Below are 27,041 nucleotides of genomic sequence, written 5' to 3' on the forward strand. Positions count from 1 at the left end.
CGGCCTCCCCCTAGCTCCCATCACCTGCTGTAACCCTAACCCGGTTTTGTGCCGGTCTTTTCTTGGTTTGACATATGTGTTTTCACACATCCAAAGAAATTTGTTGGGCCTCTATTCGACGGTTTCTTTTGGTCTGAATTTTCGACCTGCGTGAATCGAGCGTCGATAGATGTTACAAGTGGTTTCCAACAATCATCAAACACAAAAAGACATGCTTTTCTCAAACATTATCTTTAACCAAATTTCAGGACGTAACTTTTTGCAAGTAAAATTTCAGGATGATGTATAACAGTTATAGTTCATTGCAGCAGTTCCTCTTTTTTTTTCCAAGTATTTTTTCAGTATATAAAATAATGCAGTACCTGCTAGCGCATTGATGGGCCTTAAATGGCAGCCCAGGCCCAGCAAGACAATGAATTGGCTGGCTATTTCTTCCTTCGTGCGCCAGCTGCCCAGCCTGGCTCGATCCCCTTTCCCAAACCCTACCGAAACCCCAACTCCGGCCATGGAGTTTGATCTGCCGCAGCCGCCATCCAAGGTGCTCGACGACGACGAATTACTCGCCGCCGAGACCCTCCTCCGCGTGGGCTTCCCTACCATGCTCGTCTGCGCCGACATAATGGAGGGCGAGACACCGCCGGCGACGGCGGCGGCGGTATCCAAGGTGCTCGACGACGACAACCTCCTCGCCGAGATCCTCATCCGCGTCGGCCTCCCCACCACGCTCGTCCGCGCCGCCGCCGTCTGCAGGCGCTGGCTCCACCACGCATCCGACCGCAAGTTCCTCCGCCGTTTCCGTGAGCTCCACCCTCCCCGCCTCCTCGGCCTCCACGTCATTGAGCAGGGCAGGTTTGCGTGGCCGACCGCCGAGCGCTTTGTGCCGATGCTGCCTCTGCCTCCGGAGCTCGGCGCGGTGGTCCGCCGCGTAAGCTCCAGCCTGGGTAGCTACCGGAGGGACGACGTAAGATCGACCCGCGTCATTGGCTGCCGGAACGGCAGTCTACTCATCCAGCACCGCATGATCGAAGGCAGTTCTAGACTTGGCGTGCACAGGCTGCTATTCCCTGAGAAAGGCATGACCTTTGTTCCAGCACGCCCACGCCCCAAAATCCACAGTTCCGTTCACGCATACCAGGAAGAAATCCTCACCAAAGAAGGAGAAGGCGGCTTGTCTTACTTGTACATGTTGGTGCCGTATACCAGGGAGAGGGAAGATGAGGTACAAGTATATATGTTGAAGGATGGTGTTTGGTGCACGCATGGTAATTTGCCCGTAGATGGCAAGCTCTATCTTAGTCGTCGGCCGGATGAAGGACCCGTGCTTGTCGACAATAAGATCTATATTGCAGTTGACCGGAGCGAAATTACTGTCTTGGATTTGACGTCCTTGAGTTTCTCCGAAATTCAGCTCCCACAAGGGGTGGATCGTGGCGGCATTGGCGAGCGAAGTACCAGCTTGGCACGTGCTGATGCCGCTGGTGTATACCTTATCCATGTCAAGGAGCTTCAAATTCGCCTATGGCTCCACAAGGAAGGCGACTGGTTGCTAGTGGACACCATTTGTTTGCGTGAGATGTTAGCTAGTCTGAGTATGTTAGGTTCCAATGCTTCTCTCCGAATAAAAAGTGTGGGGGACAATGCTGAGGTTGTGTTCTTGGAGATGGGTCGATGCGCCCTCCACTTGGATGTCAAGTGCAGGACACTGCGTAAAGTCTATGAGGTGACAGAAGAGGGTGGATATTTGGGCGATATCTATCCTGTTATGATGATCTGGCCTCCAGCATTTCCTGCACCCAAGGATGGTCCTGCAAGGTTTGCCTTTTGCGCCTTTATATGGTCTGCATATTGCTTTTGTGGAGGTTACAAAGCTTTGCAATGTGCATAATGTTAATCTCCTTTTCTATATATGTTGCTGCTTTGTTTTGCCATGTGCTTTAAAGCTGAAATTTTTAGCTTTGGTGCATCATCATAATCGATTGGTTGTGCAAACAATTGGCACTGCCACACTGGCAATCTTCCATTGCTTCTGTTTATGGTTCATCAACCATCGTACTGTTCAGTATAATTTTGGAATAGTGTTACGTATGTGATTGATTATTCTAGGATATTTTAGTAATACTACTTAGGCACCCTTCGAGATGCTTTTAATACCGATAAGATGATTTATAAACACTACAAAAAAAATCATGTAGTCACTACTCACAACTCATGACTGAAGTTGTTTATTTGGGTTACTATGGAGGAGAAACTTTCGGGTGTTGAATTGAATAATGATGGTGTCCCATCCATGTGGGTACTGGCCAGTGAGTTAGTATGCGAATGTGGATATTTAAGGTAAATTAGAGAGGGAGGGACTAGAAATTGGAAGAATGAAAGTTTATTTCTCGCATATCCATTTGTCAGTCATACTTAATACATCATCTGAACTTCCGTCAGCCATCACGAGTAAGCTGCCTTTGAACTGTGAACCTTGACTTGAGTTACTCTGTATGAGATTTTTAGTACTTGTTTCTGATACAATGTATTGTGATACGTAATCATAATCAGCTGTCGATTTCTCCATCGTTAAGCATGATACTGTTCACATAGAGCTTAACTCTGGATCATGTAGTTTACGCTGGGACACTTGTGCTGCTGCATGTTTAGCGATTCAGATAATATCATAATAAAGATACTTTCGTCCTGCACGCCAAGGGTATACTCCAGTCTGAAAACACGGCACTTTGGTGACCTTGCCTTCCATGACCTGTGTTTGGTTCACTGTCCATGCCATACAAGGAAACTTTATGCCGGTTTGGGATAGCAGAGCATTTAATCTGAATTGCGTGAGCAATTGTATCATTGAGTATCTATGATCTCGATACGTCAAGCTTTGACGTATCCTAGAAAAAGTGGCACATAGCATTTGGAACTTGTTGCTGTCGTACTACTACTACTTGTTTTGTCGATTTTCTTGATCATGTGTTACATGGTTACCTCCCTTCTAATCGATCCTTGTTCTTTTTTTTATCCTTTTCATTTGGAACAGAGGTGCCATGTGAAGAACAGGCGTATCAGTTATGAGCTAGGGAGCTGCTGGGTGTTATCTACAGATGTCAGTGATAAACTAGGGCGCCATCAAAAGGATGAGCTGAGCTGCATCAATCAACTGGTCCATCTTTTATCCTTAGGCTCAAGTAATGCAGTACACTGGGTTTGCTACTTTTTCTTGTCCTTACCTGAATTGAATACACCTAAAGAGCTACTAGTTCACTGCGGTATTTTCATTTGTTTGGGGGGTAAAAGAAGCAGCTGCCTGCCTTGACGTGCTACTTGTCATCCAGATTAAAACGTGCTTCGCAGGTAGGAATTCAGTTTTCTGAATTTTGCTGCATGCTTCTCTGAACAAATGCATTCTCTCAACTATAATGTCAGCACATGCATTCTCTGAACTACAATGTCTGCATTTTGCTGCATGCATTACTTACCTGGCTGTTGTCACAGACGGACAGACCATATGGACATGGTTTGATGGATCCATCGGTACTGGCATTACCGCTGTGCTTGGTAATGCAGAAGAAGTTCCTTGGCTGTTGCTTCTGTTGTAGCCAGCGCGCGAGGCTTCTAGTAAGGAGAAGAAGACACTCTGACACTAAACGAATCCAGATGGGTACATCATCTATCTGGAAAACAATACGGATACATCATCATCTTACAAAAGATAATAAGTTATTCCTCGCGGATGCTCGTCCTCCCCGCTCGTGCGGCGATGCTGACGTCGCGCTCCCACAAAACGTCGAACGTGACGCCGCAGTCTGCGAGGGTCTGGCCGTCAGACCTCTGCTTGCCGGCGATGATGAGGCGCTGCTCGGCCGGCGCGTCGTGGATCTTCGACTTGACCTCATCAACGGTGGTGTCGCCGCCCTTCTCCAGCTCCACGGTGAACGTTTTCCTGGTGTGGGTCACCCTTTTGACCAAGATCTGCGGCATCTCGCCGTGGCGGCTGCTGCCAGATGATGACGGCGGTGGACCGGTGGTTGTTCTGGCTGTGTGCGTGGATTGGGCTGTCTGTACAGGCCTGGACCGGCCTATGAGAGGAAATGGATGTTTCACGGTGCGTTCTGCATGTCGGATGTTGATCAACATAAGGCTGACCCAGGAGGGTTGGTTATTCCATAATGCAGGATCTTCTGATCATCTCTCACCAGCTAAAGAATGGACAAAATCTGTGGGGTTCCCCGGTTCCATCAAAGTCGTGAATATTCTTATGGCACATGGCTCAACACTTTTTTTTTATTAAGAGAAACTGTCAGAGGCAGGAAATTACAGAGATTACGGAGACAAGAGACAAGAGGATTACAGAAGAAATAACAGAAAATGGGAGACAAAGGTCAGCAAACTAAGACTCAACGATACAATCTCCTCGGGGAGGGCCTTCAACTTCCTTCGTCAACCAACCAATGAGAGGCACAATGCACGAGAAGCACCACCGTTGACGAAAAGCTTCAATCCACCGAGACCAAACCATGACACCTCAAGGCTACCGGCGCAGCCGAAGGGCAACGCGTAGCCGAGTCCACACTCGGACGAAGAGCCGCACGCCGCCGAGGCTACAACATAGCAGCAGTGCCGTCAGCGATATCGAATGGCGCTCCTGTGGCGGCGTGGCTCAACACTCAATCCCATCTTTTGATGTTCTTGAGCTTAGGAACATGTCTGACACACCAAACTGCTCACCTTGCGGATGCACGGATTCATGGCGCCACACTTTGCTTGAATGCTCCTTGGCAAGGTGCGTGTGGGCCTTGGCCAGAGGGGAGATGGTGCAGGACATGATCAATGCCATAAACCTGCACCGATCGTCACTCATGTCATCTCATAGAAGTCTATTGAATTTTAATTAACTTTTGCTGTATGCTATCCATGATGTAAGTGGAGATAGGAAGTTTCAAAAAAATCCTGCACAATGGGGATGTGCACCAATGATTTGACAGGATAAGATGTTTGTGAAGTATGAAAAATTATGACCTAAGCAAAACTTTTATTTACATATATTCATACATACTTTGAATTTTAGAAACATGTATTGCACGTATATAGTTAGATCTTAATTTTGTTTATTATTCAAAATGCTTGTACCCAGTAGATTTCATTTTTTTCCCTTGAAGGAGTATTATATTACTATTATTTGGAATCCACCTTGATCCTCCACTTCTATTTTTCCTACGCAACTTCGCATGGAATTAGGATCACTTAATAAGGTTCTGGTTTCTTTTTCAAATTCACTTGCTTTATGCATTAACCTATTATAGATTTGTTGGTGTTGATTTGCAGTAAGAGCAAATGTAATATTGTTCTCATCAATTTCTTTCATAGCATGTGTAATGCGTTATAACATCAGTTTCATTGGATTGGAAAAGGTGATAAACATGCAACCATTCTTACTCGATGATATGAATACTTCAGGAGCAATGGTGGCATTTGTTTGCACATTAGTATTCCATTATGTAATAAAGGATATGGTCTGGTAGTCATTCTTTATCGTTATAGTTATTGTCAAATGGTGGAATATTGCTGCCTAGCAGCTCTGGTTCATGTGTGTGTGAAAAACAATGTAAAATCATTTTTGTTGCTGTAGAATCTCATGAGTCGTATGAAAAAGAAGGCTAGGATATTTATATTTTTTAATTGTTCAGCTGCTTGTGTTACAGATCTGGGCATACCTTTTGTTTGAGATAAATTTGGGCATAAATTGTCACAAATAAATGGGTGGCGTTGGGTCAAGGTTCAGGAACCCAGGGGCATCATGCTTCTTTTGAGCAACATGGGGAGAATTACATCCATGTATTAGAAAAACTAGGTGCCCGCTTAAACAGAAAAAATACAACTCTTGCTGACCGGGAGCTTCATGGTAGTGGCTAGAATTTAATCAGAGATCCATGTACAGGTTGATTGTTATGAAACCATGTGATGGAATCTTGATGTTGACAATGTCCAGAAATCTGATTCGTCAGAGACAAAATCCAACCTTAATTCCCCCATTCAGATCAGGAAATATTGGGGTTAACAGTTTGCGATGTAAGATGGGTTGAGATCTGCTATACGTTAACTTTCTTTTGTTCAAATGTTTTCTTTTGTTTTGAAACCTTAATGTTTTCTGTTGTGGGGTGACAATGTCTGGGTTTATGCTAACAAGCAAGAAAAAAGTTACATGCAATGAGTTCCCAATCTTGAAATATTGAAATATTGAAGCATATCTTGGAACGACGGAGTTCCCAATCTTCATGGTAGATGATGGGACACTGGATGCTGAAGTTGCTTATTGTCTCGCGTAGAACAATAGCATGTCCTTATTTTTTGCTATGTTTTGCCCATGTTGATTACGATGGCATTGTTTTGAACATCCTATCTGTGTTGATAACCCAAAAAGAAGATTCGGCGTGACATGGAGATAAAGTGTTGCGTGCGGCAGGAAAGAGACAAACATATTCAGAAATCCAAACCACCAGGATGACAGTTGCGAGATGGCGATTGGATGGTGCTGACACATCTTGCTAGCGAGGAGGCTGTTTGCTGAAATTGGACTTTGGGTTGTTATAAAATTTCAGTTTAGACCAATTCTTGTTAAACATAACATGTTATTATTATGAAAACAATTGATTTAGATAATCAAAATGATGAAGAAATTCCTAAACTTACGTGCGTTGCACGTGCACCCTTTCCAATTTGAAGGGCTGCTTATCGGCTTTAAATCTTGAAGTTTGCACGGTCACTAATATGACCATGCTATTTTAGAGTGATAACCTTCATTTCAGGCAGTAATGAAACTTGAAATGCCAGTTGACTAACAGTAATAAACACCAAGAATACTGGTTGATGTTAATGGGAATTATGATTAGCGATGATTCATTTTATGCTCTGGTGGAACGGGTCAAGCCGGTTAGCGCGGTGAGTATTGTCCGTTACTTATTTTCATACTAACTACATATATTGTTTGTGCAGGATGGATATGAGTTGAGAAAGCAGTTTTTATTATACTTGCTAAAACATCGTGGGAATGAAGCTAAAGACAACTTTCCGTATATTGTGAAAGAATTTCTTAAGCGTATAACCTAGATATTAATAATTTTATAATAGATGTTTAGTTGGAACTCCATTAAGTTTGTTACATGGACATGCCGTTAATTTTTCTTTTTGGCAATTTACATTGCAAAAATGTACTTTAATTATTAAATAATTGTGTCTGTGTTATATTGTCCGTACGTGTGAAATTTAACATGCATTATCTTTATATAACTCTTGCAAACTATTTCAAGAGCCCGTGGCAACGCACAGGCATTGTACTAATAGGAAAGGTTCTTGACATACATCAAATAAATTGAGTGTTATTTATTTGCCGAGCCCTTTGCAGTAGACGCTCGGCAAACACGTGTGCTGCGCTTTGCCCAGAGCCACACTCGGCTTACTGATCTTTTGCCGTGATCCCGTGTTCTCATACTCAGCAAATACAAAAGAACTTGTGAACGACGAATTTTTGAGTAGTGCACTGTGCTAGTCAATACTAATGGCAGCATCCCGGGTAGCCATCCAGAAGGTCCTTTTAGGTGGAAAGCAAATATGGGATTATTGGTTCCATACCTGCCCTTTTTGCGACTGGTTTGCACATCTTAACATCATCTGTTTCCAGACCAAGTATATATTTTGCTAAATAAAATATAAATGCAACTGTCCACCAAGTGCATCATAATTTTTAGAATACCTTTTTCATCTGCCTCAACAACAAGCTTACCAATAGTTTACTGTGATGGAAGATCTTACCTCACAGGTGGCTGGTCAAGATCAACATCCTATCCGGATGGTTCAAGCTATATTTGGGAAATAATCTTTTCTTTTTCATTGGTCAAAGCCTACAAAGTAATCATTTGTTTTAAAATTGCACCACCCCATTTTTCATGGATTTGGAAAGGCTCCTGTCAACCAAACCATGAAGTCTTCTTGAAGCTTCTTTTACATGACAGATTGAATACCCAAAATTTGCTACTCCCTCGATCTATATTACTTGTTGCAGTTTTATTACTATTTTATACTAAAGTTGCGACAAATAATATGGATCGGAGGGAGCACAAGGAAAAACCTTGAGAGCAACACTTGCGCTCCTTTAAATTGCCAGCAAGAAGAAACTTTGCACCCACCTCTTTTGGGGCTGCCCTTTTGTTTTTATTCGTGGAACTGTATCTGCCCTCTGAGGAGAAGAGGCCTCTCGTTTTTCTAAGCCTTTCAGGACATGAAAGAGAATTTCACAAAAAAAAGGAGAGGTTATAAAGGAGAATTTAAAAGTAACTTTCTATACGGAGATCATGGAAGCATATTTTTGTATTAAAAGAGAAAACTATACAAGAAACAAGAGAGTGGCCATGCCACCAACGCACACACACGCACTCACTCAAAAGGCATAACACCAGGTAAACCCTAAGGACAGCATGGGGCATTTGGAAATTAGAGACGGTAAAATCTTCTGAAGTGAGAATGGGAAATTATTTACGAGAAAGAGCTAGCTATGGACTATGGTTGGCTCTCCACTCCACCGAGGCCGGCCGGTGATTAAACACTAGTGGTAGTGGACCTTGACTTGAAATTTGTGTAGTGGCCGGCAAAGAAATTTTCCAAAGGAAATAAATGCCGCACCCCACAAGCAGCTGATACTCACACATACACATGGACCACTTGTCGATGGTCTACACTAGTCAACCCACAGACCACATGCTAAATCCCCTCCTGTTGGAAATAATCTCGAGTCCAAATTCTACCAAAGTAGTGTTGGTAGTCACTCACACACCACTACTGCCATCCAATGCCGACGCCCCCAGAAGCCGCCTTCACCACTGGCATCCTCCTCCTCCTCGCCCTCGCCCTCTTGGTTTCTGGCGGCCGCAGCCATGCCACAACGGAGTCGGAGGCCGAGGCGCTGCTAGACTGGAAGGCCAGCCTGGGATACCCGGATGCGCTCTCCAGCTGCTGGGCCAAGGTGGCCGGGCTTTGCTCCTGGTTTGGTGTGTCCTGCAACAACACCGGCCGTGTCGAATCCCTCAGGCTCCGGGGGATAGGCCTCGCTGGCACGCTCAACAAGCTCGATACCGCAGCTTTTCCCGCCCTCATCGTGCTTGACCTCAATGGTAACAACTTTGTCGGCGCCATCCCAGCAAGCCTCTCATGGCTGCGCTCCCTTGCCGTGCTCGACCTCGGCAGCAACGGGTTCAAGGGCCCCATCCCGCCTCAGCTCCGCGATCTCTTTGGCCTTGTCGACCTTCGTCTTTACAACAACCTCGTTGGCGACATCCCGCACCAGCTCAGCAGGCTCCCCGGGATCGTGCATTTCGACCTGGGCTCCAACTTTCTCACCAACCCAGACTACCGCAGGTTCTCACCAATGCCCACCGTCACCTTCATGTCGCTCTACCTCAACTACCTGACTGGTGGCTTCCCGGAGTTCGTTCTAGGGAGCAGTAACATCACCTACCTCGGCCTATCGCAGAACAATGTCTCCGGGCCGATACCGGACTCGCTGCCCAAGAAGCTTCCCGACCTCATGTACCTCAACTTGTCAGTCAATTCCTTCTCTGGCCGGATACCAGCATCGTTGTCGAAGCTAGGGAAACTCCGGGATCTGCGGGTTGCAACCAACAACCTCAAAGGTGGCGTCCCCGATTTTCTTGGGTCCATGCCCCAGTTGAGAGCTCTTGAACTCAGCAACAACCCGCTCGGTGGGACGATCCCACCTGTTCTTGGCCGGCTCCAAATGCTGCAACACCTTGGCCTGAACGGCATAGGCCTGGTTTCCACTATTCCACCAGAGCTGGGCAACCTTGGCAATCTCAATTTTGCGGAGTTGTCGGCGAATGAGCTCACCGGTATCTTGCCGCGGGCGTTGGCCGGGATGCACAAACTAAGAGAGTTTGGCATAGAGTTTAACAAACTCACCGGTCACATTCCGGCAGTTTTGTTCACGAGCTGGCCGGAGCTCATAGCATTCCAAGCGCAGGGAAACTCGTTCACTGGGAAGATTCCGCCGGAGCTAGGCAAGGCAACCAAGCTAAAAATAATCTATCTCTACAGCAACAACCTTGCCGGCTCTATTCCGGTAGAGATTGGCGAGTTGGTCAGCCTAAGCCAGTTGGACTTGTCCGCCAACTGGCTCACAGGGCCGATACCCAGCTCGTTCGGCAATCTCACGCAGCTCACGAGGCTGGCGCTCTTCTTCAACCAGCTCACCGGAACAATCCCACCGGAGATCGGCAACATGACAGCATTGCAAGTCTTGGATGTTGACACCAACCATTTGGAAGGCGAGCTGCCCAACACTATCACATCACTCAGGAATCTCAAGTACCTCAGCCTGTTCGACAACAACTTCGGGGGCAACTTACCCGCTGACCTCGGTAAGGGGCTGAGCTTGACCGACGTGAGCTTCGCGAAGAACAGCTTCTCCGGTGAACTGCCGCAGAGTCTGTGTGATGGCCTCACGCTAGAGAATTTCATGGCGAACCACAACAACTTCAGCGGCTCGCTACCGCCGTGCCTCAAGAACTGCACGTCCCTATTACGTGTGAGATTGGACCAGAACCAATTCACCGGGGACATCTCAAAGGTGTTTAGTGTCCATCCCATTTTGGACTTCTTGGATGTTTCAGGGAATCAGCTGACAGGGAAGCTGTCGCATGATTGGTCACAGTGCACCAATCTAACAATTCTATCCATGGACAACAATCGCCTGTCTGGAAATATTCCTGCAGCTTTGTGTGGATTGACCTCTCTCCAGTTACTGGATCTATCAAGTAACCGCTTCACTGGCGAGCTCCCAAGTTGCTGGTGGAAACTACAAGCAGTGGTATTTATGGATGTATCAACCAATGGGTTCTGGGGTAAATTTCCTGTCTCGACAAGCTTGAGTGACTTCCCTCTCCAATCACTCAATCTTGCTAACAATAGCTTCTCTGGGGATTTCCCATCTGTCATTGAAACCTGTTGCTGTAAGCTCATCACACTAGATCTTGGGAACAACATGTTCTTCGGTGTTATTCCTGCTTGGATTGGAAAAAGTGTTCCCCTTCTACGAGTTCTGAGCCTCCCATCCAACAATTTTAGTGGTGTCATTCCATCCGAGATATCCCAGCTTTCTAATCTGCAATTACTTGACATGTCAAACAATAGCTTTACTGGATTCATCCCAAGTACATTCGGCAACTTATCATCCATGATGGAACAACTCTCGACTTGGACAACAGCATCTTCTGAAAGGCATGATGTTGTCCAACTGAGACGGATTTCCATCTTTTCTAGAAGGACTATGCCACCTGATAGCTTGTCGTCAGTGGACGAGTACCGAGAGAGAGTAAACATTTTCTGGAAGGGTCGTGTGCAAACTTTTCAGAAAACAATTGAACTAATCACAGGCATCGATTTATCAAGCAATCTGCTCGCAGGCGACATCCCCAACGAGCTAACATACCTTCAAGGTCTCCGATTCTTGAACTTGTCTAGAAATCATCTATCAGGCAATATTCCAGCAAGCATTGGCAGTTTGGAGCTCCTGGAGTTCCTTGACCTCTCATGGAATGAACTTTCAGGTGCTATCCCACCCAGCATCTCAAATTTGCAGTTCCTCAGTGTGTTAAATCTCTCCAACAACCGCTTAACGGGCGCCATTCCCACGGGGAGTCAGCTACAGACACTTGTAGACCCATCAATTTACAGTAACAATATGGGGCTTTGTGGCTTCCCGTTGAGCGCACATTGTCTAGATGAGGGAACTCAAGACCACACACAACAACTCGGAAGCGATGTGGGGTTGTGTTACTCTGTAATTCTTGGCGTTGTTTTTGGTTTTTGGCTTTGGTTTGGAGCTCTGGTTTTCCTCGAGCCATGGAGGGTTTCCTTCTCCCGTTTTCTTGATAAGTTGTGCAGTAAGTAAGGTTCGTACCCTCAGGTGTAATGTGGATTTTCTGCTTTCCAAGTGTAAACCAAGTGACCAAATAATAGCAGGTTTAAATAACCAGTTGGCCATTTCAGATGCACTTTTGTTATCTGTTGTTTGCTGACACAAGTGTTTATATTTTCAGTCTGCTTGAAAATAAGTACTCCCTCCGTTCCTAAAGTTCCTAAATATAAGTTTTTTAGAGCTTTCAATATGGCAACATATGGAGCAAAATGAGTGAGTGTACACTCTAAAATAAATATGTCTATATATATATCCGTATGTAGTCCGTAGTGAAATCTCTTAAGAGTTTTATATTTAAAAACGGAGGGAGTAATGAGTTTTATATGTAGTCCGTAGTGAAATCTCTTAAGAGTTTCATTATGAGTATTGCCACCATATTTAAATCCTGCAATTACAACATTAAGCATCGATTTGTTTCCTTCAACAAAAACAAGTACCAATTCTACAAACTACAAATGTACAGAGCACATCGAGCCAAGAAGTACAATGTTCAGTTCGGTACCTCGCTCCAGCTGCCGAGCAGGAGCGGCTGCGGCTGAGTGGCGAACCCGGAGGTCAGCACATCAAACGGCGAGCAAGCGGCCACCGAAGTTGTGCCTCCGTGCCTCGTGCGTAGGGGTGGGCATAAAAACCAACGAACCGAAGACCGAACCGAAGCCAAAACCGAAGAAACCGAATTTTCGGTTTTTTCACTGCTATAGAAAAATTCGGTTTTCACATGCATAAACCGAATTTGATTCGGTCAGTTTGGTTTTACACCGATTACCGAACAAAAAACCGAAGTTACCCTCTGCTCACATCGCTCGCGGACGTACTCTGTAGCCTGTCCACGCAGTGTCTCCCGGGAGTCACGTGCCCACGATCGCAACCAGCGCACAGACGCGATTTCCTTTGCTTTTTTTTTTTGCTTTTTTATCGTTCGCTTTCCGTTGCTGCAGCACGTCTCACACATAACGTGCGTGGTGGGCCTACATGGCCGTAGTCCATGCAAGGATGGAAGGCCCAACTCACGTGGGATTTTTGGTGGAGCTTGTGCCTGCGCGTACGATGCTACGAACAGTCGTTCAGGTCATTTGGTTCCTTTAGTCCCACCTCGCCCGACGGAGAAAATAAGGCAGATTTTTTGCCTATATAATAGGGTACCGCTGCTGCAGTCTAAGCAGAGAAACTTGAACATGGCATTTCGGTATAAAACTGAAAACCGGACCGAATATTCGGTTAGCTATTTCAAGCCACCATTTTCGGTTTTTAGTTTTCCACACCGAATTTAAGAAAAAACCGAATGGTAGAAACCGAATTTTCGGTTTATACCGAATGTTCACCCCTACTCGTGCGCGCTCTCTGAGTCCTCTTGCCGGCGTGGAACAGCATGCGATCCCCTGCTGGCTATAGCAGACGGCGCGGGGTGCGGCTAGCCGGAACCGGCGAGCAGGCGGGGCGGAGGCACCGGTCGTTGGAGGTGGGGGAGCTTGACAGCGAGGTGGACAACGCCTCGCGGCGGCGACGGGGAGCAGTTGGAAGTCGGACGGGAGATGTCTGCTGATTGCTCGGCCTTGATGGGCTACATTTGGTTAGTTTGGACTTTGAAGGGCCTTAACTCCAGAGCAGGCCCAGCAAGACGAGGAATCGTTCGTTTAATCGTTTTAACCTTCCTGCACCGCATACCACCGAAGACCAATGGAAGGCACAACGCAGCCGGCGGCGGCGGCGGCGGTATCCAAGGCGCTGGTTGCCTGGTTCCACCAAGCCTCCTGTCGTGAATTTCTTCGCCGTTTCCCCGAGCTCCATCCACCCCGTCTGCTTGGATTCTACATCGAGGAAGCACACTGAATTGGGCAAACTATCCCACGGTTCATCCCGTTGCTTTTTTTTTAAAGGAAGACCCCGGCCTCTGCATGTGGGCGATGGGTACACTCACTTTATTAATTATTCACACAGATCTTACAAACTAATACATCAATAAACCTGAAGCCACTGTTTTGGCAACATCTATCGCTACTCCTATCCACTTGATGAAGGGGTGCTGATAGTCCGAGCCTAATACCAAACAGACCTCGCAGCAAGCCTAACATCTAGAACCGGAGGCCCCAACCAAGCCACTGTCGGGTCTGGGGCACACACCGGTCCGGCACACTCTCAAAGGCCGCCGCACAATTCAATAAAGATACTTGGCTGGATGGCGAAGCTGTGTTTGCTCGCCGTCTTCCACCAATCCATCTTCAGAGCATTTGCCAACGCGTCAACCTTGCGAGGCCTACCATCGACGTCACCACGACGCCAGATAGCTCCAACCTCCTGCACGAGTCCATCTACCCGTGTCGAACGCCGAGACTCCACTGCGCCACGCCGCCGAGATCTGCCGTCTTTGATGCGGAGGAGGGAACACCGCTCCACCTCTAGGCGCATCACCGGCCACCTGCCGCGATGCTATACAAGTCCAGCACCGGGAAAGCACGCAGGGAATCACAATCTTCAAGACAACACCCTCAGAAGAGGAAGCGACGTGTCATGCCATCGTCTGGCCTGCACCGCAGGTCCTAGGCTTTCACCCGAAGAAAGTGACCCGAGAGCGGAGGAGGTCGGAGAGCTCCACGACGGCCCACAGGAGGAGAGCGACATCCGCAGACGCCGCGCCGTCGGCTTTCGCCCGGAGCAACCCTACCTCCGCACCCTCACGCTGCTGGACGAGGATGGGGAATCCCAGCGCCGCCAGCATGCGAACCCACTGGCCCAAGCACCTCCTGCACGGCGGCGCCGCCACCACCACGCACGACCACCAACCTCACCGTCAGTCGAAGCTGAGAGGCCAGATCGGTCGAACCCGGAACGACCAGAACTGAAACCTCGGGTCGCCGTCGCGTCGAGGCAGCCACGAGCAGCCGGCAGCCCATCACACGCGAGAGGACGAGGACGCCGCGCCGGGCAGCCGCCTCGCCGGCCGGAGACGCCGAGGACTAGTCTCCCACCACCACAGGCTCACGCCGGAGATCAAGGCCGCCGCGCGCACGGAGATCCCCGCCGCCACCGTCCTCCGGCGCGGGCTTCGCCCGGCGGACTCATCCGGCGGCGGCGAGAGGAGGGCATGCTGTAGAGTGGGGCGGCGGCGGCGCAACTAGGGTTCCGCCTAGCCGTCCTGGGGACGACGCGTGGGTCGGGGCACTGGTAGAAAAAAGGCCTTTAGTCCCGGTTCACAAAGGCCTTTAGTCCCGGCTGTGCAACCGGGACTAAATATGCGCGACTAAAGACCCCCCCTTTAGTCGCGCCTCTTACGAACCGCGACTAAAGGCTTTAGTCCCGGTTCTCGTGGCTAACCGGGACTAAAGGCCCGTCCTTTAGTCCCGGTTCTCGTGGCTAACCGGGACTAAAGGCCTCCTCCGCAGGTTTAAACCTGGTTTTTTTTCGAATTTTTTTAATTTTTTTTAATTTTCAAATTTCTGAATTATTTTAACCTCTAATCTCTAATCACCACCGCTCATCACTGCTCAATTTATCCTCTAATCTCTAATCACCCCTCATCGTTCCAAATCATCTAACTTCCTGAACGGTCACCCATCCTCTCACTACTCCAGCCTGAGCACGCTTAACTTTCAGGTTCTATTCTCTCTCGTTTCCAACTCTGCACTTGTTGTTTTCCTGACAATAGTAGGATGTCAATTCTATTAACCCTCAGGAATTTAGCTTGAGCATGAAGTGACACATTTCACTGTTTGAGTTTGAAAATATTGTTTTAAAAAACAATAATTATTTAGTAACACTAATATTTCTGGAATAATTAGTTTGACCATTGTTTGACCACTGTTTGACCACAGTTTGACTAGATTTGACCAAAATTTAAAAAAACTGAAATAATTATTTAGTAACACTAATATTCTAGAATAATTAGTTTCACCATTGTTTGACCACAGTTTGACCATAATTTGAATTTATTTGAATTTTTTTGCCTCTCCAGATCTTAAAAGTCCCGTATCTTTTTTTCTGTTAGGTTTTTGAGGATTTTGAAAATGTTTAACGGGGTTCTCCCGGTTAAATTCGGATGTAACTTTTCGAGTAGATGATTTTTCATATAAAAAACTTTTTCATCCGAGTTCGTATGCAAAAGTTATGCCCATTTTAAGAAATTCCAGAGAGATTTTGCAAATAAAGTCGAAATTCATATTTGTTAATTTTCCCAACAACTAGACCACATATCACATGGGAAACTTATTTTATTTTATTTTTTGACATTTCCATCATTTTCTTTTGTTTTTTCTAAAACTGAAAAGGCGATCGCGGGGGGGGGGGGGGGGGGGGGTAGAGTTTGAAAATGAGGCGAATCCCTTTAGTCGCGGTTGGCCAGACCAACCGGGACTAAAGGTCTAACCTTTAATCCCGGTTGGTCTGGCCAACCGCGACTAAAGGCCTTCGGGCCAGCCTGAGGACCTTTAGTCCCGGTTGACCAGACCAACCGGGACTAAAGGTCTAACCTTTAATCCCGGTTGGTCTGGCCAACCGCGACTAAAGGCCTTCGGGCCAGCCTGAGGACCTTTAGTCCCGGTTGACCAGGCCAACCGGGACTAAAGCCCCTCCCGTCCGCCAGCTCGCGCTGGGCCCAGATAGTTGGTCGCGGGTCTCCTCCCGAACCGCGACTAAAGACCTCTTTGGTCGCGGTTCGATTATTTTGGGGACTAATGGGGGCGTATGGAAGTCTCTTTTTCTACTAGTGGGGGAAAAGGGCGTATCACTGCGGGGGTTCATCCGGTTGCTGCCTCAGCCCTCAGAGCTTGCCGTAGCGATCCGGCGCGAAAGTTCTAGCTTGGATACGTACATGAGCAAACACATCGGATCGACCTCCATCCTGGACTGTAGGAACGGCAGACTCCTCATCCGCAGGCACGGAAGCGGATCAACACTTGCAGTGCTCAGCTTGTTGTGCCCCGAGAGAGGCCCGGTCGCCATCGCACCAAGCCCACTACACAAAGACTTAAGTTACTACATTCGCCATGAGATCATCTCAAGAGAATTAAGGCAACGGCGACTTCTCTTACTTGTATGTGTTTTTTTTGCAGGTACTTACATGTACTAGTAAAACGCGGCCAACAAATGAATCTATCACGAGCCCCTCAACTCATCTCTTTGAACATTGTGTTATTACTCTCCTATGTTTGTCTCAAAAATAAAACTTTCCTATGTTGTCACCCTACTCCAAATCTGTGTTCACTCTAAATCTATCAAATTGTTGAGTCCCATCATCCCTAACTCCTGGCCAAACAGATGAATACGAGCAGCTTGCCTTCAGCTCTACATTAACTCAAAATCGCATATGTTTTCTCCAAGTTTGCCAAATTGCCATAGGCATTCCCACCATCCTACCTTTGAATGTCTTCCAACATTCTCCATCCACGCCCACCTAAAAGTTCTGACAAAATAAATGATTTTTCCATACAATTTTGCAATGTTATACATTAAAATTGCTAATTGCTCTCATTTTTATTTTCTAAGCATAGCATGAGAGATGATAATTCCACTTGCATGAACCCGCCTACCTCAGGATTAAAATCACCCTTGCAAAGAAAAATAGCTAGAATCGTATTACATGCTTCTTTCTTTGATACGCACCTAAAACAGATGAGATTCTTTGTATTTATGATAATGCGGTTAATTAAAATAGAAGAACTACAACACCTCATAGAAATAAGGAAAAGCCAACCTCGGCTTGCAGCCTGTGAATTGGAACGGGAGAAGAAAAATTTCAAGTCTTCGATATAGTTGAGTGGGTTAAACCCATGCATATCCCACACTATGGTTACAAGATATGTATTTCATGAACCGAGCAAGCTTTTGAGATAAATATTTTTTTAATAGAGAAAACAGCACGAGAGGCTCCTTCTTTTCTTTGGAAAGAAGTCCATATAACCCCCTGGTGTTTCGTAAACTGGCCAGTTTACCCCCTCAGGTCCAAAACCAGGTATTTAACCCCCTGAGCTTTCCTAAACCAGGTAAATCACCCCCTACCCCTGCTTAGAGTGGTTTTTGAGGATGGTTTTGGTGACATGGCATGGTTGCCGCCGCGTATCACGTCTGCACGGTTCCTCTCTTCCCCTCACAACGGTATGCTATCGCCGTGTATATGCGTCCCTCACATCCTTGCGTCTCGTTGACCTTCGCGCGGCGCGACCTCCATCCAGGCAGGCAGGTCTCTTGCGAACACGACGCGACGACGTAATACTCAGAAGCAGAACCAGCTGGCCAGCAGCCGGCTGTGTTTTGGCTTGCATGCAATCTCTACTTTCCATCGCCCCCCGTGTGTCGTAGTCACCCTAGCAACGCTCTCGCCGGCCACGTCCTCTTCTTCTTTCGCTGACAATAGCGAGCTCCATCAAGCTCGCGCTGCCGCCGGTAGCTGGCAGCATCCACTATCAGAGCTAATCACGATTAGGTTACTCCAATCCGGCTCGAACATGGTAGCGCGTACTTGCGTGTACGTGCATGCTTGTTCAAGAGGGAATCCATCCAGCCGCTCTGTACGTGTGTATTGTATCCGGGGGAGCTTTGCGTTCTAGCTGGAGAGAAATTATGTGCGCCTCGCTAGCGACACTCCAGCTCCTCGCCACTCCGGTGCCAATGTCATGCTCGTCATGGTCGACCGCCCCACAAACGTTCGCCTCTAAGAGCTTGAGTACGAGACACTGCCGTACTGGTTGCGCACGGCGAGGGGTCGCCTGAACTTGCATCGTTGGCCGGTTGTGCATGCACCCCAGCGCGGCCGCCGTGTCTGCGCAGCAGGAGCATGACAGTGCAGAGGACCAGAAGGATCCCACGAACCACGTGTGATGTGCTGGGCGAGAGAGGCCTAGTGTGCAAGAAATTGCTGGCCTCGTACAAGCTGCATGGTAAGCTGGAGAAGGGGGGGCTCAGGGCTGAGAAGCTCACGGAGTGAGAAGAATGGGACTCAGCGAGCTACGTGCTGATGACATGACATGCATCGACACGATGCTTCCCGAGTGGCATGACGTTGACTTGTGCCCGAAGGAGAATGCATGAGGCCGGATGCATGTCAGGAATGAGGTGCACTTTGCCACATCACCAAAACCACTTGTAAAACCACTCTAATGGATTAGGGGGCTATTCAGATGGTATAGGAAAGTCTAGGGGGTTAGATACCTGGTTTTAAACGTGAGGGGGTAAAGTCCTGATCATCTTTGAACATCCTGAGCCAGTCCTGAACAGAAGGCTGCATACCCTCAAAGTAGCATCTATTTCTTTGTTTCCAAATATTCCAGGCTGCCTATATGATGATTTATGTGAACAGGCGGTGTGGCCAGACTCTAGCAGCAGCATCAAACACAATATCAGGAGAAGACATAATATAATTTCCCTTGTACCTTTGTTTCTCTCAATTGAAAAGAAATACCAAAATCAAGGGAAGACACAATATGACTTTTCACTATCACATATTCAACAACAGTGGTGCCAAAACAATAATATATAGCTCAAAGAAAGATTAATTAAATCATGAGACATCAACACAGTATAGCATGGAAACTAATAATAAAACTTAAAAGGTGCACATAATATATCAGAATGTTCAATTAATAAGCACATATGTCATGAAATAGCAACATATTGCCCATGCATTTATACATTTCTTTAATACTCGCACCACGATCCTAAAATATGTTGTCCTCCCTCTTCTTGCTCCAATGGATATGTTCTACAAAAATAATAGCAATTAAAATAGATATGGCTGGAAACGTACAACTGGTACCGGTTTTCTATATTGGTAGTGAAACCACTAAATATTATCCAATATAACTAAAATCATCAAAATTATGTTCTAAAATAATTACTTTGTTATTATACCTTTCCGTCATTGTGACTATCCTTGGCGAAGACGGCGACTCCGACACTGGCTTCATCGCTATGGTGGAGATCAAGGATCCTCGCCTTTGGTGTGATAGTTTTAGTATATCCATGCATCATATTAAGTCCTGCGATTTTAATCAGATCATAAAGGAAGCGGTTTGCTGCATACACTGAAGGATGATTTTAGAATTCAGAATGGATTTTTTTCTTCTTTTACATGTTTTAAGTGTTATTTTGGAGCAATTTTCCAGATTGTTATCATGCATAAACACTACTCTACTGTATTTAGTATGCATCAGGGACTCAAAAAGCTTCGGCAAATCCTCTATTTACAGATCTTTTCCTGTAGGTCCAAAAAATGTGTTTCTGATAATAGAAATCAGAAGCTAGGTAAAAGAAACGGTCAAAAAACATCCCCGACACTATTGTTCTTCTCATTTAGACCAAAAAAGTTTCTACACATACTGTGTCAATGATAAATCACAACTACAATAATTTGGGGATATGACTTATGGCCTCACACATGCAGAAACAACATTGGTGGTACTTGGTCAGCTACTGCGGGCAGTTTAAGGGACCGTCTCAAATAGTGGTAAGACACATATTGTTTGGTCACCATCGAATATGTAACTATGCTTAAAGAAAAGTGCCTAGGCTATAAATCAGATTACGTGCCTAGGCTATACATCCTAAGTACCAGATTGACACCTAAGAAATGGATATCCAGTGTCCACATTTCCCTATTTGTAGTAGAGCATAAAACTGAATCAAATCGAAGGTCCCCGTGCATTGCAACGGGATGACAAAATAGACACATCGATATACTTTGATAAAAGAGAGCATCATGCATAATGTAGCATATACATTTTGCACACAACTTTATTGTAAACAAAACATACTCGTGGAAATTGCTAAGCTACTGGCTATGTCCTGAATATACTGAAATTGACTTCACTGGATTTATGACTTCAAGATGGGCAGGATCTGCATGTTGATCCAGCACAAGAAAATTCATTACCCCTAATATTTGATAGAGACAAAGGCACCGACACATGATCATGGAAAAGCAAAATCCAATTTTATCACCAAAAAGAAATGAAAAAACAAGTTATTGGTGCTTCCTTTCTCTGTAGTCCTGAACCACTGCTTGGATTGTGTGGATAATAGGGAACTTACATATAACAAGAACTCTTTATAATTTGGAAGTATACGATATAACGTGGACAATAGGTAACTTACATACAACAATAACGATGAATATCTTAGACTTTTCTCTGTAGTTCTGAACCACTACTTGTATTCTGTGGATAATAGGTAACTTACATACAACAAGAACGCTTTATAATTTGGAAGTATATGATATAACGTGGACAACAGTGTTCTCCCAAAATCTGTACCAATCAATGGAAAGAAGTAAAAGCTAATCTCATAACACTACAATATCTTCTATTATGTATTCTTAAGAATAGGGGTCATCTTACTATGGCAGGAACAAAATTGACAAAGACAATGGTACTGCTAGTAGCCTAGTATCGATTTTGGTGGAACTGGTTCTACTTTTTTTTATAGCAGCCAAACCAATCCAGAAGACCGGCAACCACATGGGCAGGAAAATTCTTGTGCACATCCCCTGCTCCTAGTGTAACCCAACTGACAAACGTGAACATACATATCCGGCAGATTGCATTACCTGAAGCGCGCATAGTCAGGGTTCTGGCCAGAGAGTTGCTCTGACATGCCGTTGAACACGTGATTGACGCCCCAACCGCGCAGACCTGGACCTGCGACGAACAGAGAAGCACGTGAGCAGCTGGAGGGTGAAGGAACCCTGATGAGGCCAACAGAGGTCACAGAAGCTGCAGGGTAGTGGCGCTAGACAGCGGTTAAGGACGATGCCTGCGTAGACATCCACGGAGCCGGCGGGGTTGCGTGCCATAGCAGAAGATGAATTCTTTAACATTTCTCTTTACCTTTTAGAATCATCAACGGCAATAATGTTGAAAGAATTAGCATAAATAAATTATGATACTAAAAACATGATGGGATGATTAGTTAAACCATTACCGCTCATTCTCACCTTACTGACTCATAACAATCAAGCTTAAAAACATGATCTGACCATGGACAAACACAAAGACAAAATGGCCAAAAAGTCTATAAATAGAACTGCAGCAACATGATTGTGTACCAACAAAAATTACATGGCAGTGTGATGGTAATGTGCATTCAACCCAGGGTTTTTTATAGGCCACTTGCAATTGGACAAGGATTCAGATTAGCACCTGATCGGCACCAATGCAACCGATGCGGGGACAAGCTTGGACTCTTCGACGACAATGACAAAGTGGCCGACGGCGCCCTTGGACCTTGGTCATCTTCGTGTGGAAAAGAATGCCGCTCCTGCTCGCGGCCCTTGACGGGGTTGAGCTCTGAGTCGTCCACGCCAACGCTGTCGTTCCGCTCTCATAATTTAAAAAAAGAGGTAATGTACCACACCACCAGGCAAGTAGTCAGAATCAACTTTCACACTTCATATGGTTAGATATAGTGGACTAAATTAATTAGGCAGGGTTTGTGTACACATTAGTAACAAAATCAGTAATCAATAAGGCATAGTTAGGCAAATCGACACACTGAAAAAACATTGTTAATGCAGTGTGAAATAAGAGAGAGATGGAACATAGTACCTATTCATCGTATAGTAAGAGAAGATGTGGCAGCAAAACAAGTTGTGCCATTTGAAGATGAGTGTAACCATGGACAATCAGGTCAACGTGTTCTGATGGAAGCAATATATGAAAGGAACTGATAGTAAATGGATGGAGCAACATGAATCTAACCAACAAATCCTAGCTAATGTTTCAATTTTTTCCGGTAAGACCGCAGATTCTCCTGTCACATTTATTCCAAGGGTGTGTTCATAGTTATTTGGCTTTATATAGTTTTCAAATTACAAATCTCATAAATGTTCACACGCTTGTTTGGTCAACCTCAGTGCTCGATGGCGCCGGGGAGCCAATGAGTTCCTCTCTATGTGGCAGACCGAATTTCAAAAAAGGTTCACTCGCTATTTTTTTAAAGTATAAAAGACAGAACGCAACCTGAATTTTAACGAAGTCATATAATGTGTGAAAACTCTGATCGAACAAACCCAAGCTGATGACATACAACGTCAAAGCTAGAACAGTTAGTGAATCAATCAAGACACCCCCCCCCCCCCACGTACATGACCAAAATAATAATAAAATTTACCTCTAGAAAGGGCACCCAGTAGTAAATCAGAGCGCCGGCACAATTTTAGTCATAGGAGCAACTTATCTCGCCAACAATCTATAATGAACGGTTAGTGCTCACCAAGATGAATCTCTGTTTTCTTCAATGCATATTATATATTCTGTAGATGAATCTTCTTCTTCAGAACTCCTTTGTCCCGATCTCTGTACGAAATGAATGTATGAATGTACATTGTAATGTGTAAATGTTAATGCTGATGCATAGTCCAATAGTTAATATGCGTGTACATACATGTATATATCCACACCAAAATAAAAGGGAAATAGTTCTGATATGGTACAGAACATAGCACCAAATGCCAATGAATTTGAAATAGTAGTTCTGATGTTCGATGACAGAAGTGTAGGGAAATCTAATACTTTTTAATGGTCCAGCGTGAGATATACATCTTATGTTTCGATGTTAGCTCAGAAACTGTTGGTTACAAAAATCTCATCATCCCCAACACATCAACGAGTATATACTATTGCACAATATTGGTTTGTAGATGTTCTCATACCTTCAGAAGGGCCTTTCCAGTTCCATCATGAAACCTGCATCAGTGTTTCATGTTCCAGTTTCGTGTTAAGCAGAGTATCCAACACTGCAAGTATGAGAATCAGTATCGAGGAGAACCTACACACTATTGGCTAAACGCAAGGATTTTTTTTCAAGCATGCGACAACGTAGGAAAAAAAACAGTATCAAGGAGAACCTACACACCTTCTTGAGAATCAGTATCAACATCGAAATCACATGCTTCCTCGACTTAGCAATTAGTATCGCATATATATCTTATCTCCAAATAAAATTAAAATATGCATGCATATCTTGTTTATCATGTCGGCATATGCATCAGCAAAGCTAGCCGCCCCTGCAAGTGTACATATGATTAGTCTTAGGGTAGTTCATACAGAATAATTATATGATGTGTCTTGAACTGTGAGGCTGCTCTTATCACCAATTAACATTAAAAAGTGGATGAACCACCTATAAATTTGAACATGGGATCTTATGTTGAACATGATATCCAGTTTGTAATTTAGAAGTGAGTGATGTAGTCCATAATCAACCAATAGAAAAGAAGCGCATAACCAAGCAATGGTTGTCTATAAACAGTACATGCTAAGGAAATTAGCTATTGCATAATAATACGTATTTTTGTCTCTTCAGTGTTACTTGGTTATTACTCCCTCCGTAAACTAATATAAGAGCGTTTAGATCACTAAAGTAGTGATCTAAACGCTCTTATATTAGTTTACGGAGGGAGTACATCTCAATAAGCTGTCTCTAATGCCTCCTGTTCGCATGATATATTCAGGCACCAAAATTAGAAAACAACATGTGTCGTTGTTGCTTGATCCAGCAAACACCACACACATGCATGCACACGCAACAAGCATCCATCGGCAGCCAACAAGCAGCAAGCAGCACGCACATAAACACGCTGAGTTCATACAAGCATCAATCGGCGGAGAACACGCACGCACACAAGCTAAGCTAGCAAGCCACACACAGAGCACGCCCATCCCATAACTAACGCAGAGCACACACGCACACAGCGCAACACATACACAAAGGTCAGATTTGGCGGAGAGGGAAAGGGAGCCATACCACGAACGGGCGGATCCTATAGGCGGTACGCAGCGGAACCTTGAAGTGATCGGCGGCAGATCCTGTAGGCGGTACGCGGCGGATCCTAGAAGTGGTCGGTGGCGGATCCTGAAAGTGATCGGCGGCGGATCCGGGAAGGGATCGTCGTGCGACTCCACAAGTAGAGACAGCGGCGGCGGATCCGGAGAGACGGCGGCGGCGCGATCCGGAGAGACAGCGGCGGCGGCGATCTCGAGAGGGGATCGAGAGACGTGCATTCGGGTGGGGGCAGTGGCGCGATCCGGAGAGACGGCAGCGATCTGGGGAGGGGATCGAGAGACGTGCGTTGGGGAGGTGGCGGAGGCGGCAGCGACGGGCGGCGGCGTTTGAGGGAGGGAGATGGGGGAGGGGATCGGCGGCGGCTGCGAGGGCGAGGGCGGCGGCTTGATGTGCGAGGGCGACGGCGAAGGATCTGGTGTGGCGTCGCTCGAGGGCAAAGGCTTCGCTAGCTCGTTCGCACGTTGCCAGGCTTTTTTTTTCGCTGGTTTTCTTTCGTAGGTTTTTTTCGTTGGTTAATTTTTGTAGGTTTTTTTCGTTCGTTTCTCTTGGGTGCAACGGGAGGTTAGGCGTGTGGGGGCGGGTGGGGGACTCGGCAGGAGGTTTTTTTTGGTTCTACGCGGCTCAGCGTTAGGTGGGAGCAGGTACCCAAAAAACCATGATAGGTGGGACGAAAATAAACCCGAAACGGAGACTATCAATTGAGACATTAGGAGTAAAGATGTGTTGATAAAGATAACCATGGATAGAAAATACGTTGTGCAAGTATATGCGTCGCAAGATGGTGAATGCTGTTGCACGCATAACCTGGTTGTGGACCAGCTCCCTTGTGTGCTGCCGGAACCAAAATCTGTGCTCGTCGACAATAAAATATATATGACAGCTGCCTGGAGTGATATTCTTGTCTTGGATTTGGGGTCCTCGAGGTTCTCCACAATTCAGCTCATCCCGCATGGGGCGAAGCATGATGAGAGAAGCACCAGGTTGTCAAGTGTCCATGATGCTGCTGGTATAGACCTTATCCATGTCAAAGAACTGCAGCTTCACATTGGGGAATACAAGGGAGATGACTGGTTACTGGTGGACACCTTTTATTTGCGTGAGATGTTGGCCAGTTTGTGTATGTTAGGTTGCAATTTTTCTCTTCGAATAAAACAGGTGGAGGGCAATGCTGAGTTTGTATTTTTGGAGATGGGTCGATGCGCATTCTACTTGGATATCAAGTGCAGGACACTGCATAAAGTATATGAGATGACGAAAGGGATTAGATATTTTGGTGATATCCATCCTTTTATGATGATCTGGCCTCCAACATTCCCTACGCTCAAGGATGATCCCTCATGGTTTGCCTCTTTGCCTTTATGGAATCTGAATATATATTTCTCTTATTTAGGTTACAAAGCTTTGTAATGTACATCGTGTTAATATCCTTTAAATTACTTCTTTGTTGTTGAGCTCCTTTACGGTACCCCTAAATGGTTATGAGCCATCCATTTCCATTAATCTAACGGATGATCTTAATTGGTACTCCAACACTTATACGAGAGAGTACCAACTAAAAAAGCTAGGGAGTACCTCAAGGACAGGGGCAAAAATGTAATCGAGAAGTGATTTTCTTATTTTATTTTTATTCTCATCTCAGCGTACATCACGGCTGCTACATAATATTCATCGTAATTATCGTAGGAGAAGTAACTATTCAACTCAATCATGATTAATCATTTATGGAACCCTAATTCTTCACAGGGCTTTATCGAAAAAACAAGTCTTCACCGAATAGGCACCGGCCGCTACTGTGGTGTGCGCATGTCAGAGAGACAAACGACCACCAAGGCATGGTTGCAAGCGAAGGACTCGTTGGAGCTGCGTCGAGGCGGGATCACCAGGCTGACTGGAGTTCTATCATGTGTGTGTGTGGGGGGGGGGGGGGGGGGGGTGGGGGGGGGAGGGGGTCTTCCAAGTGCTGGATGTTCAAATTCACCGTTGCTCTGGCCGATAAGGTTAAACATGGAATTACTTTGATCGAGGCAAGCTTGGGATCCGCGGGTCTGATGAACGTGTTGGGTGCGAGAAGACCCTCCCATGTATCTCATAAGAATATTTCTTGTTTTAATTATCCATGTACATGGGTGATTTTGTGTGATTTTTCCAGAATTTTTAGCCACGGTCTGTTTGATTGATAACTCCCAACGCAAAGAAAATATGATATTTCCATTAACCGATACAATTTGCCATCCTTCTATTATTTGGGAGATCAATCTGTGTTGTTATCAAGTCACATGTGATGCTTTCCAAATGAGAG

At 45.8% G+C, this 27,041-nt stretch overlaps 3 protein-coding genes and 1 long non-coding RNA gene across 8 annotated transcripts; 2 read left to right on the top strand and 2 right to left on the bottom strand.

The window, feature by feature from the left end:
- The first annotated feature begins 107 nt into the window (after nucleotides 1–107).
- Nucleotides 108–3,431, top strand: LOC120966052 (uncharacterized). The gene is made up of 2 exons (XM_073500811.1): nucleotides 108–1,812; nucleotides 3,029–3,431. The coding sequence occupies exons 1-2, from the start codon at nucleotides 377–379 to the stop codon at nucleotides 3,039–3,041; spliced, it is 1,449 nt and encodes a 482-aa protein (XP_073356912.1). The 5' UTR covers nucleotides 108–376; the 3' UTR covers nucleotides 3,042–3,431.
- Nucleotides 3,351–3,969, bottom strand: LOC141025677 (ubiquitin-ribosomal protein eL40z fusion protein-like). Its single transcript, XM_073501590.1, has 3 exons — nucleotides 3,757–3,969; nucleotides 3,468–3,662; nucleotides 3,351–3,380 (listed from the first exon to the last, which is right to left on the bottom strand). Exons 1-3 carry the CDS (start codon nucleotides 3,967–3,969, stop codon nucleotides 3,351–3,353), a joined length of 438 nt encoding a protein of 145 aa, XP_073357691.1.
- A 4,774-nt stretch (nucleotides 3,970–8,743) lies between these two features.
- On the top strand, nucleotides 8,744–12,052 carry LOC109762857 (uncharacterized). Its single transcript, XM_073500589.1, has one exon. It carries the CDS (start codon nucleotides 8,831–8,833, stop codon nucleotides 11,945–11,947), a length of 3,117 nt encoding a protein of 1,038 aa, XP_073356690.1. The 5' UTR covers nucleotides 8,744–8,830; the 3' UTR covers nucleotides 11,948–12,052.
- A 7,387-nt stretch (nucleotides 12,053–19,439) lies between these two features.
- On the bottom strand, nucleotides 19,440–25,208 carry LOC109762847 (uncharacterized). Of its 5 annotated transcripts, none has more exons than XR_012186969.1 (9): nucleotides 24,704–25,208; nucleotides 23,813–23,963; nucleotides 23,610–23,693; nucleotides 23,171–23,253; nucleotides 22,099–22,503; nucleotides 21,713–21,786; nucleotides 21,507–21,597; nucleotides 19,814–19,941; nucleotides 19,440–19,664 (listed from the first exon to the last, which is right to left on the bottom strand). It is a non-coding gene; the product is annotated as an uncharacterized lncRNA (long non-coding RNA). The 5 variants fall into 5 exon arrangements; XR_012186968.1 differs by having other exon boundaries at nucleotides 21,723–21,786; nucleotides 22,099–22,595; nucleotides 24,704–25,205; XR_012186967.1 differs by having other exon boundaries at nucleotides 22,099–22,595; nucleotides 24,704–25,205.
- Between the last annotated feature and the right edge of the window lie 1,833 nt (nucleotides 25,209–27,041).

The sequence above is a fragment of the Aegilops tauschii genome, chromosome 6 (genome assembly GCF_002575655.3).
Source record: "Aegilops tauschii subsp. strangulata cultivar AL8/78 chromosome 6, Aet v6.0, whole genome shotgun sequence".
Taxonomy (NCBI): Eukaryota; Viridiplantae; Streptophyta; class Magnoliopsida; order Poales; family Poaceae; genus Aegilops; species Aegilops tauschii.